Source organism: Camellia sinensis, chromosome 15 (genome assembly GCF_055761805.1).
Source record: "Camellia sinensis isolate YWXY chromosome 15, ASM5576180v1, whole genome shotgun sequence".
In the NCBI taxonomy this organism is placed as follows: Eukaryota; Viridiplantae; Streptophyta; class Magnoliopsida; order Ericales; family Theaceae; genus Camellia; species Camellia sinensis.
In genome coordinates, this window is record NC_138975.1 from 101,162,173 (window position 1) to 101,180,783 (window position 18,611).

Here is an 18,611-nt window from a genome sequence, read left to right on the forward strand (position 1 = left end):
GGCCTTCTTGTAGTCAGTGTCCACCATGTGTGGTGCATATCGGGCAAGTTCAGTAAACTTTGATTCATACTCTGCTACCGACATGGTGCCTTGTTTCAGTTGTTCAAATTCGGTCACCTTTCGGTCCCTGACACACTGTGGGAAGTATTTCTCAAAGAAGGCTCCCTTAAATTGAGCCCAAGTCATAACGGTGTTGGTGTCATGGACAAGCATCCACCACCTTTTGGCCTCTTCCTGTAAGGTGAAGGTAGCTAGTAGCACTTTGTGTGTTTCAGAATACGGAAACACTTTAAATAATTTTTCAGTTTCTAGCACCCACGCTTCGGCCTTCAATGGTTCAACGCCTCCCTGAAATGATGGCGGTTTCATCTTACTGAACTTCTGTGTTAGAGCAATGATGCCATCATTCACATTCTGTTCCGGCTGTATCGGAGGAGGTGGAGGCTGCTGGTTCTGTTGTTGCTGTTGCCTTAAGGCCTCTGTCAACATTTCAACTGTTCTTTCTAGCCTTGCCATTCTAGCCTCAAATGATTCAGTTTCATCAGTAGTTCTTGCATTCTCCATTTCATTATAGGCAATTATGGCAATTATAAATATAGACAGTCGCATACTTAACATATTAACACATTAGCACGTATATTCATGTCATGGCCACACACACTTTTCATGCTCATGTAATGTCCTAATTACTTTTCTAGGACATCCTATAGCTCATTTGGACACGTGTGTGAGGTATAACTCGTGGTTTAGTATCGCTCTGATACCACTCTGTCACGACCTAAACCCGCCCCTATGGGTTTAGCACCTTAACCGGCCAGTAATCCGAGATTACCGAAGGCCTGTTTAACAGTAAAACAGTAATACAGAGAACAGGGGCTGGCGGAAGCCAAAACAGTAATTAAAAGATGTCTAATTAGCTGTGACAGTCTGTATACAAAAATACTATTCATAACATATTTACATTCAGAACAAAAACAGTATATACATACATTACTTACAGGCATTCAGGTTAGGGACCAAATCCCTACCATAACAGTACAGTACAAATATTATCCAGTCTATACATAACAGAGACAGATAGGGTGAATCTGAGACACCCCAAAAGCAGCCTTAGCTTGACAGCATTTGGAACCTCGCAATGAGGCACATTGGTTGGTTTGATAAAAATGGAGTTTAAACCCCACGCCCCTAGCTCCGATCCGGTGCCTGGACACCTACATATATATATAAACAGTGAGCTAAAGCCCAGTGAATAACATATGCGTAAAGAGGTTAAGAATGAATGTCCTTTCAGTATTGAAAACAGTCATTTATCAATATATCAGTCATTTAGTTTGTGGCTCATAATTCATGCCATAACAGTCATTCAGAAACTATAATAGTCATATGTGGTACATCCAATAACAAAACAGTACAGTAGGTCTTAACAGATCGAACAGTCAATGATGGCCATCATATCAGTAAACAATAGTGGTTCCAAACATGGGAACCAACAGAGATCTCTGTGACAGTAACAGTACAGTACAGTAATAGTAAATTGCTATGGATGCCACGAATACAGTTCACAAATAGGACAAACATTCATTCAGTAAGAAATATCATTTCAGAAAGCGGTACAGTTGCTCATTCAGAAAATATTCATGATTGAACATATCTTTACAACATTGTTACTCACAGAGCACTGGGCTATAAGCAGCTTGAGCGTCCTCGGATGCCAACCCTACAGTTACAGAACAAATACACACTAAGCTACACAGTTGGGAAATAATAGCTTAATCCCTAATTTGCCTCAGTATGGTTCTACATCAATATCCTCATTAAGATGCCTTAAATTAGGCCTAAGAATGCCTAGGATGGAATGAGGATGCAAAGATGCACTTTTAAACACTTTTCAAAATTTTGCTAAAACAGGGGTCTCGCTCGAACGTGGCTTTCTTCGCTCGAGCGGACATGCAGACAAAGGAGCTCCGCTCCAGCGTGGTTTCCCCTGCTCGAGCGGACTGTAAAATCATGCAAAAGTACTGGATGCATGCAATTCACACTCGACGGACACTCGGTCCCCGCTCGAGCGTGAGACACAAGTCCTCGCTCGAGCGTGTATTCCTACGCTCGAGCGGAAAATGCGTGTATCCAGTACTTTGCCTATGTTTACAGTCCGCTCGAGCGAGGGAATGCACGCTCGAGCGAGGACTTGTGTCTCACGCTCGAGCAGGGATTGAGCGTTCGTTGAGCGTGAATTGCATGCATCCAATACTTTTGCATGATTTTATAGTCCACTCGAACGGGGGAAACCACGCTTGAGCGAAGCTCCTTTGTCTGCATGTCCGCTCGAGCGGAAAAGCCACGCTCGAGCGGGACCCTTGTTTTAGCAAAATTTTGGAAAGTGTTTAAAAGTGCATCTTTGCATCCTCATTCTATCCTAGGCATTCTTAGGCCTAGTTTAAGGCATCTTAATGAGGATATTGATGTAGAACCACACCGAGGCAAATTAGGAATTAAGCTATTATTTCCCAACTGTGTAGCTTAGTGTGTGTTCGTTCTGTAACTGTAGGGTTGGCATCCGAGGATGCTCTAGCTGCTTATAACCCAGTGCTCTGTGAGTAACAATATTGTAAAGATATGTTCAATCATGAATATTTTCTGAATGAGCAGCTGTGCCGCTTTCTGAAATGATATTTCTCACTGAATGAATGTTTGTCTTATTTGTGAACTGTATTCGTGGCATCCATAGCAATTTACTGTTACTGTACTGTACTGCTACTGTCACAGAGATCTCTGTTGGTTCCCATATTTGGAACCACTACTATTTACTGATATGATAGCCATCAATTACTGATATGATAGCCATCATTGACTGTTCGGTCTGTTAAGACCTACTGTACTGTTTTGCTATTGGATGTACTACATATGACTATTATAGTTTCCGAATGACTGTTTTGGCATGAATTATGAGCCACAAACTGAATGACTAATATACTGATAAATGACTGTTTTCAATACTGAAAGGACATTCATTCTTAACCTCTTTACGCATATGTTATTCACTGGGCTTTAGCTCACTGTTTATATATATATATGTAGGTATCCAGGCACCGGATCGGAGCTAGGGGCATGGGGTTTAAACTCTCTTTTTGTCAAGCCAATCAACGTGCCTCACTACGAGGTTCCAAGTGCTGTCAAGCTAAGGCTGCTTTTGGGGTGTCTCAGATTCACCCTATCCGTCTCTATTATGTATAGACTGAATAATATTTGTACTGTACTGTTATGGTAGGGATTTGGTCCCTAACCTGAATGCCTGTAAGTAATGTATGTATATACTGTTTTTGTTCTGAATATGAATATGTTCTGAATAGTCTTTTTGCATACAGACTGTCACAGTTCATTGGACATATTTTGATTACTGTTTTGGCTTCCGCCAGCCCCTATACTCTGTATTACTATTTTACTGTTAAGCAGGCCTTTGGTAATCTCGGATTACTGGCCGGTTACGGTGCTAAACCCATAGGGGCAGATTTGGGTTGTGACACAAAAGCATACATATAAAATGAAGATTTTGCAGAAGGTTGAAGGGGTTAGGACCCCTCGCCTCACCCTTGGGTGGGTCTTGGTGGTAAGGTTGCTCCATTGTGCCTTGGGCATTACAATTCAAATCATAAAAATAGATTTGACAGATATTGATAGCCATATGATTAGATCCTATCTGTCTTTAAAAAAAAATTGAATCCAATCACGTGATTATCAATATCAAATTACCTTAAATTTTTTTACATAAATGATCTATTCAACAGACTTAGAAAATGAATTGTTTAAATTATTGAGGTAAGCTCATAATAGATCCCACCAAGGAGCACAACAGTGACACCAAGCACATCCACCTTAGTGTCATATAAATAGTGGGAAAAATATTAAGTAGTATCGTAATTTGTACATGTGGTGCTCTTAAAATGTAAATTAATGAAGTTAACTTTCTTTTTTTTTAGTTCAATGGGTCACATTAACTTCATCAATTCTATGATTATTACTCTTATTGATTTGAAAATACCGTAATTTTAGTCTTATTTATTTCAAAAATGCTTTAGACCACTAATTAGTGGTGGCTCTAATGATGTGGCAGTGGATCCCACCCACTGCCACATGTGTTTTTTGCCTTATTTTTTTTTTTTTTTTCAATTGTCACCTCACTAGTGGTAGGATTAGTGATGATAAATTAGTGATTTATAGCATTGCTCTATTTATTTTGAAGCACCATGTTAACTTGTTGAGGTGTCTTTCTTTTTTTTTTTTTTTTTTTTCAAGTGATGAAAGAATATGCTTGACTAGATTAAAGGTAGAAGCAATTTCCTAACAATGTCCCTCCCCTCCGCTCACTGACTTGCCAAGACCGACAAGTCAAGCAGACTCCAAGTCAATGATTATCCAATGACAAAAACAACCTCAATTTCCATTTCCATAAATCATACCATTCATAAGTAAAAACCAGCCTCCACCAAGGGCAATACAGTTATTAACCCACCAACCAATATTCCTCCTCTTGCTTCCTACAAGAACAAGAACAAGCAAAGCAAAAGCAAAGAAACACAGAAAACACAAAAATGGTGGGAGAGAGACTTGGAGAGCGCATAAAGGTGAGAGAAGAGCTTATCAAGAAAGCTTGTTCTCTTTCTTTCAAAGCTCACAAGTCTCCTGGGAAGCCATATCTTCTTGAGAAAGTCCGCGGCAGAGCGTTCCCGGAGGTCATTTTCGTCTTTTCAGGATCATGGTCTATTGGTGATTGGTTCAGTAGTACTAGTGGCAAGGCTTTTGGAGAAACTAAGGTTGATCTGGATTTGTTTCCTTCACTTAGGAATATCGGCAACGTCGATGAAGTGGCCGCGGTCAACGATGCATTTTTTCAAAGATTTAACGAAATTCTCACGACAACTTCGTTTAAAAACGAGGTATCAATTCCAATTTCAATATCAATCCTAGTGTTTGTGTTTTTTTTTGCAGTGTTGTTCTGTTATGTTCACTATTTTTTGGAGAATGCTAATAGTAAATGCTGTTTTTGCTTACTGATTAAATTTTCTGTCAAAAACAAATTAACATGAAATATATAATATATGCATAACAGTAAAACTACCAAAAAAAAGAAAAAATCATCACTCATTTCATTGGTTTGTTTTTATTTTTATTTTTAAATGCTGTTTTGTTTTGCCTTTTTACTTTTTGGGCATGTTTGATTGGAAGGATTAAAGCATGAGATTGAGATTATTAATCCGTGGGTCCAATCATCCTATGTTTGTTTTGACATTTTGGTTTAGGATTATTAATCCAATGGATAATTAATCCAACAAATTTGTAGGATTATTAATAATGGGGTAGGGGTGGGATAGCTAATACCACACTAATTTGATAGGATTATTAATACCTCACTATTAGTGTTGTGAATCAAACATGGCCTTTAGGTGTTCTTTACACTAAAAGCACCTAAAAATTGAGAAAAATAGAAAAAATCAATCCGAAAAAATTAAAAATAGAAAAGATTGAACTTGAAAAAAAAAAAAAAAAGATTTTCTTGTTAAAAAAATAAATAAATCTAATTTCCATTCAAATTGCAAAAATATATTAATTGTGTTTGAATCCACTCCCCCCTCAATGTTGAAAACCAATTGGCCATGTTTGTTTTGAGAGCATGATATGAAAATTGGATTAATAATTTGATAAAATACATAATCTTATAATTGGATAAAAAAGTTAAAATCCGAACTAATAGTCCACGGGACATAATCCTACTAATCCAATAGGGGAAGTAAGATACAAAATGGGAAATTAAGAAAAAAAATTGGATTAATTGGCTAAACTATGAAATGGCTAAATTATACTGATCTCTTTTAAGATTCAGAGAAAATACAATAAGTCTTATAGTTTTGATATAATTACATTAAATTTTTTTGAGATTTTAATTCATATAACACATAATCTCATTTTCATCAATAATTTGTTGGTTATATGAATGAAAAAATAATATTGACATCCCTTTTACACAAAAATGTATACTAACACTATTTATTTTTGTGTTTTTGTACTATATGTATTAAATCCGTTCAATATTGTTTTGTTTTTTCAAACCACTCGGAGAGATCAGTATAATTTACCCTTATGAAATTGATTAGAATTTTGCTAATCTCGCTAAAATGGGGAATTAAGAAGAATTTGGACTAATTGACTAATTCACAAAATCGATAGAATTTGAAACAAAAATAAAAAACACCAATTTTCTTCTTGAAACAAAAAAACCATAATTTCCATTAAAGCATGTTGAAAAACAAGTATAATGAGTAGCATGTATGTAATTCATTGATTCACAGGTGAAGAAAGCAGTGACAGACAAGAAGCAGATAGTATTTGCAGGCCATTCCTCAGGTGCTGCAACAGCCATTCTAGCAACCCTCTGGTTCTTAGACCATTACCTTCAAGTGCAACCAAACAAAACTCAAATCATCACTCCCCGCTGCATTACTTTCGGTTCCCCATTACTTGGGGATCGGATCTTCCCCCACTCCCTTCGCCGCGAAAACTGGGACAACTTTTTCATACACTTCATCACCAAACACGACATCGTCCCTCGCATAACTCTCTCTCCCCCCTCCTCCATCCAACAAGATTTCCAAAAATTTCTCAACATTCTCAAAACAAAATCTCCAATCACTACACACGAAAACGTTTCCAACTTTTTCGTGACTGTAATGAAGAATGTACAATCTGTTACAAGCCATGCAGCTTGTAATATGATGGGGTCCACAAATCCGCTCCTCCAAACTATTACTAGTTTTGTACAACTCAGCCCTTATAGGCCTTTTGGAACCTATATTTTGTGTTCGGGGAATGGAAAGCTTGTTGTGGTGGAGAATTCTGATGCAGTGCTGCAACTACTGTTTTATAGTTGTCAGTTGAAGAGTGGACAGGAAATCGGAGAGGTTGGTTATGAGAGTTTGAAAGAACATTCTGGATATGAAAATGAGTTGGAAGGGAGTTTAGAAATGCAAAATGTGGTTTATTTGGATAATTACTTGAAAGAGGTTCCTCTGTCTTCGGATGCCAGTGTGGTTGGTGAGGCAGCCACTGTTAATGCAGCCTTGAATGATCTCGGCCTGGTGAGTTTCAACCCCTGCCCCTGCCCCTTCTTCTTCTTGTTTTTTTTTTGGCCAAGGGTTAATTGTACAATTTAGTTTTCAATCTTTTAATTATTTCATTTTGGTCACTAAAATATATACACTTTTGTTCCTAGCATCAGTATCATTTAAAATCAATAATAGGAGGCAGGGTATCTATAAAGTATTCGTTTTGTTACAATTTAGTTTTGAATCTTTTAATTGTTCCATTTTGATCTCTAAAGAGTACAATTTGTTATTCTTTAGTCCCTAGTATCAGTATCAGTTAAAATCAATAACAGAAGAGAGGGTAATTATTTTCATAATTTTACAAAAACAAAGTTAAACAAAATTATAAGATTAGAGACTATAAATGTATGAAAATACTTACGTCGGATACTAAAATGAAACAAAACTTAAAATGCATGTTTTTTTAGGCCATGTGTGTCATTGGCCATTTTGATTTTGTTGAAGCCTTCTTGTTAAATTTCAAAAATACCACACTTCAGTTACTGATTTTGAATGATGTGGACGTTAGGGACTAAACTGTAAAAAATTGCATATTTTGAGGACTAAAGTGGAACAATTGATAATTTGAGTACTAAAGTGTCACAAAACGTATACTTTGGGGACTATTAATGTAACTAACCTTTTTCACAATTAGCCAATTATCTTTGTTTGGTTTGATTTTTCAAAAATTGTTTTCAAACGAGTTTTCATTTTTCTTTAATGAACCTTTTTTTTTCTTCATATTTTAGTGTTTTCTACTTTTAGATATATCAAGATTAAATGCATGTAAAAAAATTAATTAAAATATTAAAAAAATTGATTGAAAATAAGCGAAAATCCGATTTTTGTTTGAATTTTCTTTTGTTTTTAGTGATTTTTTAAAATATTTTAGTTAATTTTTTTTTAAAACTTTTTAAATATATCTAAATTTGGTGTATCTATTTTTTTTTTTAAAAAAATTAATACAAATATGAGAAGACAAACTAAAATCGTCCAAAAACAATTTTTGAAAAATCAAATACAACATAGAACCCTCTCTAATTGCAAGTGCTTTGATTGAATGCGCCAGAGCACAAGAGCACGGTTGTGTCTTCGAGCTGCAGGAGAATTACAAGAGCAAAAGCAGAGAAACGAAAGAAAGATAAATTCAAACAAAAAAGAGATTGAAGAAAAACTCAAAATCATACAAGATTACCAAAAAGGGTGCAAGGTTGGATATTATGATACCTTCAAGATACAGAAAGACGACAGGGACTTCTATGCAAACGTCAGGAGGGTCGAGCTGGCGGGATTGTGGGATGAGATTATCGAAATGTTAAAAAGGTACGAACTCCCAGACGAATTTGAGGGTCGAAAAGAGTGGATAGAGTTGGGAACTAAGTACAGAAGATTAGTAGAGCCTCTAGATATTGCAAACTATTATAGACACTCGAAGAATGAAGACACCGGACCTTACTTGGTCAAGGCTAGGCCAAAACGCTATCGATACACACAAAGGTGGCGCGAACATGCTGAGAGAATGGCGCAAGGGTCCAGCTCTGAATCGTGTTTTTGGGCTGAAGTGGAGGAACTAAAAAGTCGAAACAAACCAGATGAAGACATGGGAAAGATTTTGGAATTAGAGAAAGATTTATCTGCGTGGGTTGAACGTGGCGAGATTGGCAGAGATATGTTCTTGGGTGAGTCGACATTTGCCAAGTGGTGGAGAGAGCTCCCTGAGGGACATAAAAGAGGATCATGCCTTGCTCAGTTTATGAACAACTGAAAGAAATTAAACTTTAAATGTCAGGATAGAGGTATTGCTTAAAAATAACTGTTAAAGATTATTTCAAACAATTAAGCTCTGAATGGTACTCTGCCTTTGTGACATTTAGTTCATTTGAAAATAATGAGATTTCTCTAGCTATATTATGTGCGCAAAATCTTGTCTTTCTCAAATAACTTCAGCTGCAATTTCTTAGTTGCAGATAGGACTTTAAATGAATTGAGTTGAGTCGAGCTTTTGCATGACTCGAATTTGGCTCAAAAACTAATCCAACTCGAGCTTGCAAACAGCTTGATTCATTTGTAACCCTAGTTACAGATGATTAGTAGCCATAAACACACACACGCACGCACAATTGACTGGAAGGTATCTGCTACCTACAATCTGTTGACACCATTCTGGCCATCGTCAATTTTCTTCCAGATTTTGAAAAACTTCCATCTCCAGCAATTCCTAATTCAGATAAAAGTCCTGATTGTTCAAGTGGCTGGATTTGAAATGACATTGTTCGGATCCAAACTAAGCAAAGAGCTTAGACATTGTTCTTTCAAGTGTCCTTCCATGCAGTTCTTAGTTAAACCAAGCCACAACTGCCTGAAATAAAAATAGATACATTTTAATTTGATTCCCAATCAAACTCATTTATAACTTTTTTCCAGAACAAACTGTACAAGACAGTTTCACCTCTTATCATTCCAAAAGATAGAGATTACAAAACAAACAACTGTTACCACCCTACTATCTTATTTCTTTACAAAGTATACTGACAAGACTGTACACATCAAAATGTTTGATTACTAGCTCTTGTATAGCAGTGATACACTTCAAAGATGACAGAAAGCTTTTCAATCTTCCAACAGATAAAATCCAAGGTTAATCCCCAATCCAAAAGCCACAACAAGTGACAATGCAAGAAAGAATACGATTAGATAAAACAGAATGCGGCTCTTTTTCAAATTTTTGGGTAGTCTTTTCAGCTTCTTCTGGTGAATTGTAGTCATTGAGTTTGATGAAGCACAAAACAATTGACAAAAATCCGCAACTAAATCTGGCTTATCATGAAAGCAAATGCAAACCTACAACATAAAAAACTAGTAAATAAGTTGGAACAGCGAAAATCAAAAACAAAGACATAATAGTACCAAACATGTAAGTGTGAATTTTTGAAGAATCTACATATATAGGTAGAAAGCTATTGTTTCCTTGTATTGTTTTGTTTTCGTTTCTGTTATATGGATATACTTTTTTGGATAGAACTACAAATACATACATCAGAACATATGACCATAGTTGCTTAAATAACAAGAAACATATAAAGTATGGTCCAATTCTGATGCGTGCTCTACGGAAAGAAATCATGGCCAATGGAAGCACCGGCAGAGCTAGGAATTTGGCCGAGGGGCAAAATTCAGGGAAATTATTCAGTCGGATTGATTAGGGTTACAAAGTTTAGTTTTGTTTGATTTAGTAAAAGATCAATTACCAACATTTCAAAATTATTACAATATCATACATAACAAAACCATTGTAACCATTCAAATCTATAGACCTCTCAAGCAATAAAGAAGGTAAAATGTCAAGAAAATACACATAATAAAAGGAAATGTTTTCTTAAATTTTTTTTGAAGCAAGTCAATCTATCTCCGTATTCTAGTCAATGGTGCGTCATGTTTATTGGATGAAGAATGAAAAAAAATTAGGGGGTACATACATAATTTTTTAGGGTAAAAAAAAATATTTTCAAAACCTTGAACTCAAAGGTTCTGAAAAACGGTTGCGGTCGCCGTAACAGTGGCGGTGACGCGGTTGCGGGTGTAAAGGCCGTAGTGTAACGGTTGCGGTAACCGGAACTGTGAATTTTTTTATTTTTTGCACAATTTGAAAAAAACTTACCGATATGCATATTTTTTTTCCATGATCATATTTATTAGGTTAAAAATAAATATTGATCAATTTTTATAAATTTTAAGTATGATGCAATATATTTCATATTTTTAAATAACTATAAACTGAGTTTTTTATATTTTATTTTAATAATTAATGACTTTATATTATATAAAAAATCAATCACTAACTATTATATATAAGATAAACAATGATAAAAGTAAAAGAATAAATAAGAGCTTATATATATATATATATATATTTTAACTAAGCCAAATAGATAATGACCACACTTATTGTTATTATTATTTTCAAACAATATATAGATAGACACACACAAATAAAATGGTTTAGTGATAGCAGCTGAATAAAATAGCATAGGTCTTACAGTTTTAACAAATCAATAACATGCTCTTCATCTTCCCTCTTCTCTCTCTCTCTATCTCTTACTTCTCCATTTTCTCTCTTTATCTTCCCTCTTCTCTCTAACAGTTTGAAACTGTTACGTAACGGTGCATACCAGGCCGTTACGACCGCTACGGCAACCGCTACGGCCGACACACCTGTGAATCTCAATCACACTGCAAAAGCGGCCGTAACGGGTGGTGGTAACTGCCAAAACCGTTACGTAACGGCGTTACGTAACGGTTGCGGCCGCTTTTTAAAACCTTGCTTGGACTAAAATGTATTTTGTGCAAAATTGTGGAGGGACACGTGCCCTGCTTGGGCCAAGTGGCTTGGCCACTGAATGAAAGCCATTCTCTTCCTATCATTAAGAAGTTGAAATAAAATTCTCTTTAAGATCTCCATGCCATAACAGGAAGAGAATGGCTTCAATTAAAGGATAGATGGGTTTGCTCTAGTGATGTTATCCTTAAAATGGTACCAATAATATGAACCATGGGATGTTAAGTTTGGACCTGAATCTATCTCCCATTAACAATGAGATATACAAAAGTAAACATGAAAAAGATTTATAGTTAACAACTTCCTCGTGCACCTCGTCAATACTCTTCTCTTTATTCCAATATCCTTCGAGAATGTCTAAAAAGGACTTTAGCGTCTTTCATCATGCATGTACTCTACCTGCAAGTGCAACATATATTCTAAATTCAATCTAAAGCTTAGAGAGCCTAATCAATTAATTTAGTAATTAACTTTTCTGAACTACTGCTAGCATGGTACCTTGACTTTGTCAACAAAACTTACTGTCTGTTCTACTCCAACTGCATTTGAAACTGAGTAATCTTTCTGGATTGGTACGGAGATCTCATATCCAGCTGGCAAGAAGATGTTGAACCCTGCAACAAGTTCTGGGTGCTCCTTGAATAAAAATTTGATCCTTGATCGAACTACATTGATATCAGATCTACACAATAAAATTAAGATATTACCCCAACTTGAATCATATAGAGAAATCATGATATTAGTAGAGCTTTGAAGAATTCAAGTGGAATGAATTTTAACCAAAAAATTTCTTAGAACAAATTTCAGTACAAATTGGTGTGTCAATAAAATTCCAGTTTGGTAGAAACTTTTACCCCATACTTGATATCGAAAATTCTTATTTAAATGAGAAGGTTGAGCATAACATCTAAAACCAGATATTTGTCTGATATCAAATGTGCTTGCAGCATAAATCTTTGTGGGACTGCAAAGATAAAAGCAACAAAAATCGGGCGTCCATCATTCATGCACTATTCCCAAAGCACTCAATACGACACATGTTGTCTAAAATGCATGAATAGTTCTAAGAAGGGTGTGCAGATTTCTACCTATTAATCCTTATCCTTTCAACGTCAATGCCTTTTTTAACGTGTATTTATACCTATCAATCCCTCATCCTTTAAACTTGTGCGTGTCCCCTCGTGTTGTGTTCTGTATTTTTTGAAAATTGTCATTTCATGTCACGTATCCTTGTCTGCGCTTCTTAGCACGTTAGCAACACCAATCACAGTTTGAGATCAGACATCTAGCATCTTCAATCATGACCAATATTAGCCACAAAAACAAGTTAATTCTTTTAAAAGATCTTTGCAGACTCCCTTGGACATTCTAGCTTTGTTTATCCTGCTATAAAAAGCATGGGACGTATACAAAGATTTTGAATAAGAGAATGCCAATAAAACATTATATCTTAGGAGCCTCTCCCACGACATTCATAATACAATTGAGGTTTTTCACAATATCCTTGGATTGTAAAGGGATATAGCAGGTTTGTGTTGTTTGTGTATACATATATATATGTAAGCAAATACACAAATATACATTAAAAAAAATGTTAACAACTAATGTTGATAGATTCTAGAATCTCTAGTATAGGAAGTGCTCCATTGATATAAGGCACATAATTGTTGAGAGATGCAAGGTAAATGTTCTAAACAATTGGAGAATAAAGAAATTAATTACACTGCTGAACTTGTTTTCTCAAAAGTAAAAAACTATAACAACACACAAAACAAAAAAATAACAAGTAAAACATAAACAAAATAAAATGGGAATAAGGAACTGTTTACATGCAAAATTCAGAGATAAAAACCAAAAAAACACAAAAACAAAATAACAAGCAAAATGGAGAACAGAAAGCACAAACTGCTGGCAAACTTGTCCCAAATTGATTAGCAAATTTGGATAGGAAATAAAATAGTGATAAAATAATAAGTAAAACAACTTTTGATCAAGGTGTTTCATTTTCTGTAGTTCAAAAAAAAAAAAAAAAAAAAATGGTGTTTGATTTTCTTTTTTCCTATTTTTGCTATTTTTTCCTTTTGGGTGGGGTGGGGGCATTCATAAACATAAAATCATGTGACAATTTCACAGACATTATTTTCAACATAAAAAAAAATAATAATAATAATGAATTTAAAATTCAATGCAAATTGACCATTTCACAAACAAGAATGATAACAAATAGTACATGTACATAGGGTTTATATTAAAAAAATCCAATCCAATTTTTTCTTGGATGGTCATACATGCAAAAGCACACACTCACTTTCATAAATCAAGTCATAACACCATAGAAGGTCCTGAAACCAGCTGCTTTCAGTTGTTACTTGCAACATATCTATTATATATATATATATATATTTTCTACACAGTTTGTGTTTGAAATTTTATTTAGGGTAAATTATACTTTGCACCATTACATTATGTATGGATCATGGATTTCGAAAGATATTTGACAAGGGAATGAGAAATGGAGAAAAAAACTAATATATTTTATTCACATTTCTCTCACCTTTTCCATTTCCCTTTTTAAATTCCTACCCAAATCCATAATCCAAATACAACATTAAAGTATAATTCAATTCTCACTTTGGATCTAAAACTTCAGATTTTCTCAATTTGGTCCCTCAATTATTGGATTTTTGTCAATGTGGTTTGGTTAGTAACAGTTGTCGAATTTTTGGACGAAAAATGTCACGTGGTGTTGAAACTTTTCTCACTTTGACCCTTCAAGTATTGCACTTTTCTAACTTTGGCCCTAAGAAGCATGGACACTTTTAAGAAGGTGGGTTGTCCGACACGACATGACACGACACTCATTGGAGACTTCTCAACACTTGTCAAACACAAGTCCAAACATGTCTTATTATTTTTTAGAAACTTCCTAGAGTCGGAACACATTTCAAATACTTGAGGAACACATGTATCTATCATTTAGACACACATGAAATATATTACAAGTTCGAAGAGAATAAATCTAATAATAAAAAACAATGTAAATTTAAATTTATTCTCATCTTGTAGACTTTAGAAATTAGTGTTACATATATGACAAAATATATATAATAATATAACTATATTTTTTGCTTGTGCCCCCATGTGTTTTGTCACATATCTATATTTGTGCTTCTTAGCTTTGGCCATTCAATTGAACGCAATGTGGTATTCTCTGTTGATGGTAATTTCCAACGACACCATATTGACAAAGATTCAATAATTTAAGGACCAAATTGAGAAAATGTAAAGTTTAAGTGCCAGAACATAATTAACATTTTATTTATGGTTTCCCATGTCACCATAGTATCTTGAGCCAAGAACCTAGGAAAGTAGAAGATTTGACACAAGAACTGAGCCTTAATAGCAATCCAAATGATCAAAAAAACATGCTAAATGCCATAATTTATTTCATTCTTTTGAACAATTCAAGAACAGGGTAAAAAATTTTCAGCCATCACAACTACCAATATAAATACAACAACATTTAATTCAATTCAATTCAATTCAATTCTTGTGGGTGAATGTATCAAAATAATCAAATCAAACATGGCATAAACAATTGAGGAATGATCTAAACTAACAAAGATAACACAGAGCAAGCAACTAACAAACAGACCTTCTGTCCCTGTAATCTTTCATGATTTGGGTAAGCTCTGCATACTCCCCAGATTTTCCCCCAAATGTAATTTTCACAGAAAGCATAAATTTGAGAGCATCCTCTTGATTTAGCTTTTTCTTTGGTGCAATCAGAGTCAGTTCCTCATATTCAATTGTTGATTGAATTCTGTTACATGTCATACAATCCAAGACCTATTCAAATGAAAAATGTACATACACATACATATATAAACATTTTTCAATTTTTCAAGAACACTAGAAACATAAAGAGAGAATTGACTGACGAGTCAGAAGAGTCAGAGTCGGAATGGTAGGGTTCTTGGGGTTGATGTTGATCCATTGAAGAGTTGTATCAGAGCTACAAAGAGGAAAGGCCTTGAACCAAAGAGAGATTATATACATATGGTTTGGGAAATGAGAGTTAGGGTATGTTTGGTTAGCTGGATTTCATTTTCTTGAAGTGGGTTCGGATTTTCTTTCAGGTTAATGGAAGAATTTCCCATTGAAGTTCACTGGAATTTGAGAAGCTTTTATGAAATATATACCACACGATTGTAATAAATCAATTTATAATGATGATATTACTCTAATTTAAATTCAGTAGCTATGAATTAGGAAGGGTTGAACATAACTATTATGATTTTTAATGGTCATATTATCACTTCCAATAATATTTTTTGGTACCACTAGGGGTTATCAAATGGCCACTGATACAACACTCGATATTAATTAATTTGTCCCATTCGTCCCATGACCCATACCAAATTGTTTTAGTATTTAACCTATTTTAATTCATAAAAGATAATTTAAAATTTTGAACAACTGTTTGTAACGCGAGCCTACCTATGAATCCGGCCTATAAGAGCCTGCATAGGTAAAGTCCAACTTAACCATTTCTTCAGTCTGATTCAAATTATTCTGTCCATTTTTTTTAGATATGCATTTAAAAAAATTAACGTTGTTTAATTTCTTCGTGACAAAAAGAAAAAGAAAAAGAAATGCTGTTCAATTCAAATTTAATTTATTAAAATGAACGCAGTTAACCATCAGGCCTATGTGTGCATCTCTAAATTATGTTTAGATTATAGATTTAGAAATATATATATATATATATATATAATCAAGCAAGATGGTTTTTAAATTTGTTTTACACACATTTGTCTTATTAGGACATTTGGACAGCCTAGATCTATTCAAATTATAAAATAACGGTTGAGATATATTTTTCAAAAAATATCCTACATGTAAATTTTCTATTTTCCCGTTTCTCTCTCTCTCTTACTTTTTTCTTTTCTTACCCATCCTTTCATGATCTCATGATCTCACATTTCTCTCTCTTTTTTTTTTTATTTTTTTATTTTCTTCCGTTTTTATTTTTCTCTCTATTTGTTTATTTTCTCCTTTTTGTTCAATATATTTTACACATATTTCTATAGAATGTATGTATGCCCGTAATACACTAGGATATTATAGGCATACATACAATTTTCATATAATTATATAATCAAAAGCAATATTATATGTATGTCCGTGGAAATTGTATGTATGCCAAGCACATCTATCTATCTAACTATATATTATATAAGCAAAAGCGAGTTTTTATGAGAAGTTTAGTGAGAACTCCAAAATTTTATAATAAATTTGTGATTTTATCAAATTAAAAAATAAATTTAAATAGTATTGGGATTTCAATTATATTATAATCCTAACATTATTTACACCGTGTCTTCTGGTACGAGTATACACTAGTATATATATAAAATGAATAAAATATAGCGACATTTACTCACTTTTTTTTTTTTTTTTTGAACTTTTTAAATTTCTACTAAATTCATGATTTAAACCTAATAAGATGATGATGCCAATTTTGGGCCCAACATAATTTGATCTCCTCCAGTGCTATTGGACTCAGCCTCAGTCACTGCCAGTCAGGCCCACTTCACTTTTGAGCTAAGAATTTGTTGAGCAACAGAGTATGAATCAAATTATCAATTTATTTCGTTAGTTAATTTTTTTTTTTTAACATTTTAGATCATCTAATCTGAAATAATCTAAATTGTACATCTTAAAAAGGGGCTCAGTCCATAAATTCATTTTATGAAGGGGCAATTACAGGCCAATCCTATGGAGTACACTTAAACAGGTCCTCCATTTCGACTAGCTTGAGAAATAGAGCAAGGATCCCCTCCTTGACTTCTTTACTTGACTCCCTACCTGATGGGCTATTGGGTCTATTTTTGGGCTCAATTTCGATGATCCGAACCGTTCACATTTTAGAATTTGTCATGTACATCATACCTGTAAAAATTCAAATTGATCGAATATCGGAAGAACTAAAAACCGTTTATTAAAAATAATTTGATAAACAATTTTATTGTTTAATAAAACTTTTAGTTCACGTGGTTTTTGATATCCGATCGACTTGATTTTTTACAAGTATGATATACATGACAAATTTTAAAATGTGAACAGTTCGGATCATCAAAATTCAACCCAAAAGTTGGCCCAATGGTCCATCAAGTAAGAAATTAAGTAAGGAAGTCAAGGAGGGGATCCTTGCTCCGGTAGAGCTGGATAGTTGTTGGTCTTGGTCATGAATCTCTTCACAATATATATATTTTGTTTCAGAGTGAGATGGTTTTCAACATAACTTTTTAAAAATGATTTTTAGATCTTTAAAATAATTTAGTTTTATTTATCAGATAAAGTGATAAATTTATCATTGATAAATCAGACTATTTTATTTTCTATGTATGTATGTGGGAATGATGGGTTATTGTGAATGATAGAGTGCAAGTGCGAGTGAGTGAACCAAATTTGCTATTTGTAAATTGTTTACAAATCAATATGATAAATTTTTCAGTGATAATTTTATCACTGAATGTGTATAATTATCATATTGATGTTTATGCATTTTAAACTATACTGATTGTTAAATTGTTCAAAATTTTTAATTCACTGATAAATTAGAGTATTTTATTTTCTATGTGTGTAAGTGGGAATGATGGGTTGTTGTGAGTGATAAAGTGCAAGTGTGAGTGAGTGAACCAAATTTGCTATTTGTAATTTTTTTACAAATTAATATGATAAATTTATCATTAGATGTATATAATTTATCATATTGATGTTTATGCATTCTAAATTATATTGTTTGTTAAATTGTTTAAACTTTATAATTTACTGATAAATCATACTATTTTATTTTTTGTGTGTATGTGGGAATGATGGGTTATTGTAAGCGATAGAGTGCAAGTATGAGTGAGTGAACCAAATTTTCTATTTGTAAATTTTTTACAAATCAATATGCTAAATTTATCAATGACAAATTTATCAGTGATAATTTTATCACTGAATGCGTATAATTTATCATATTGATGTTTATCCATTCTAAACTATACTGATTGTTATATTGTTTAGATTTTCTGATTTATTGATAAATTTATCACTAAGACTGTTTTATTTTGTACTTGTCTTGTTTT

General features: G+C 33.8%; 2 protein-coding genes across 12 annotated transcripts; one reads left to right on the forward strand and one right to left on the reverse strand.

Moving 5' to 3' along the window:
• Nucleotides 1-4,278: 4,278 nt before the first annotated feature.
• Nucleotides 4,279-9,061, forward strand: LOC114256224 (protein EDS1L). The gene is made up of 3 exons (XM_028195832.2): nt 4,279-4,937; nt 6,348-7,133; nt 8,209-9,061. The coding sequence occupies exons 1-3, from the start codon at nt 4,593-4,595 to the stop codon at nt 8,902-8,904; spliced, it is 1,827 nt and encodes a 608-aa protein (XP_028051633.2). The 5' UTR covers nt 4,279-4,592; the 3' UTR covers nt 8,905-9,061.
• LOC114256225 (paired amphipathic helix protein Sin3-like 1) lies at nt 9,018-15,691 on the reverse strand. Of its 11 annotated transcripts, none has more exons than XR_014357305.1 (5): nt 15,417-15,691; nt 15,131-15,298; nt 11,998-12,157; nt 11,789-11,874; nt 9,018-9,498 (listed from the first exon to the last, which is right to left on the reverse strand). XR_014357305.1 is itself a non-coding variant. In XM_028195839.2 (4 exons), exons 1-4 carry the CDS (start codon nt 15,470-15,472, stop codon nt 11,845-11,847), a joined length of 414 nt encoding a protein of 137 aa, XP_028051640.2. In that variant the 5' UTR covers nt 15,473-15,691; the 3' UTR covers nt 11,657-11,844. The 11 variants fall into 11 exon arrangements, 3 of the variants coding, with proteins under 3 accessions (XP_028051640.2, XP_082766321.1, XP_082766320.1); XR_014357302.1 differs by having other exon boundaries at nt 11,974-12,157; nt 15,417-15,675; XR_014357301.1 differs by having other exon boundaries at nt 11,777-11,874; nt 11,974-12,157; nt 15,417-15,675.
• Between the last annotated feature and the right edge of the window lie 2,920 nt (nt 15,692-18,611).

Excerpts from the sequence above, each read along its gene's own strand:
- LOC114256225 (XM_082910194.1), bottom strand. The coding sequence starts at position 15,472 with ATGGATCAACATCAACCCCAAGAACCCTACCATTCCGACTCTGACTCT. Across the intron at positions 15,299-15,416 it reads GACTCTGACTCTTCTGACTC|AATTCAATCAACAATTGAAT; the intron begins GTCAGTCAATTC and ends GACATGTAACAG. Across the intron at positions 11,875-11,973 it reads GTTTTGTTGACAAAGTCAAG|GTAGAGTACATGCATGATGA; the intron begins GTACCATGCTAG and ends TTGCACTTGCAG.
- LOC114256224 (XM_028195832.2), top strand. The coding sequence starts at position 4,593 with ATGGTGGGAGAGAGACTTGGAGAGCGCATAAAGGTGAGAGAAGAGCTT. Across the intron at positions 4,938-6,347 it reads CAACTTCGTTTAAAAACGAG|GTGAAGAAAGCAGTGACAGA; the intron begins GTATCAATTCCA and ends ATTGATTCACAG. Across the intron at positions 7,134-8,208 it reads CCTTGAATGATCTCGGCCTG|AGCACAAGAGCACGGTTGTG; the intron begins GTGAGTTTCAAC and ends TGAATGCGCCAG.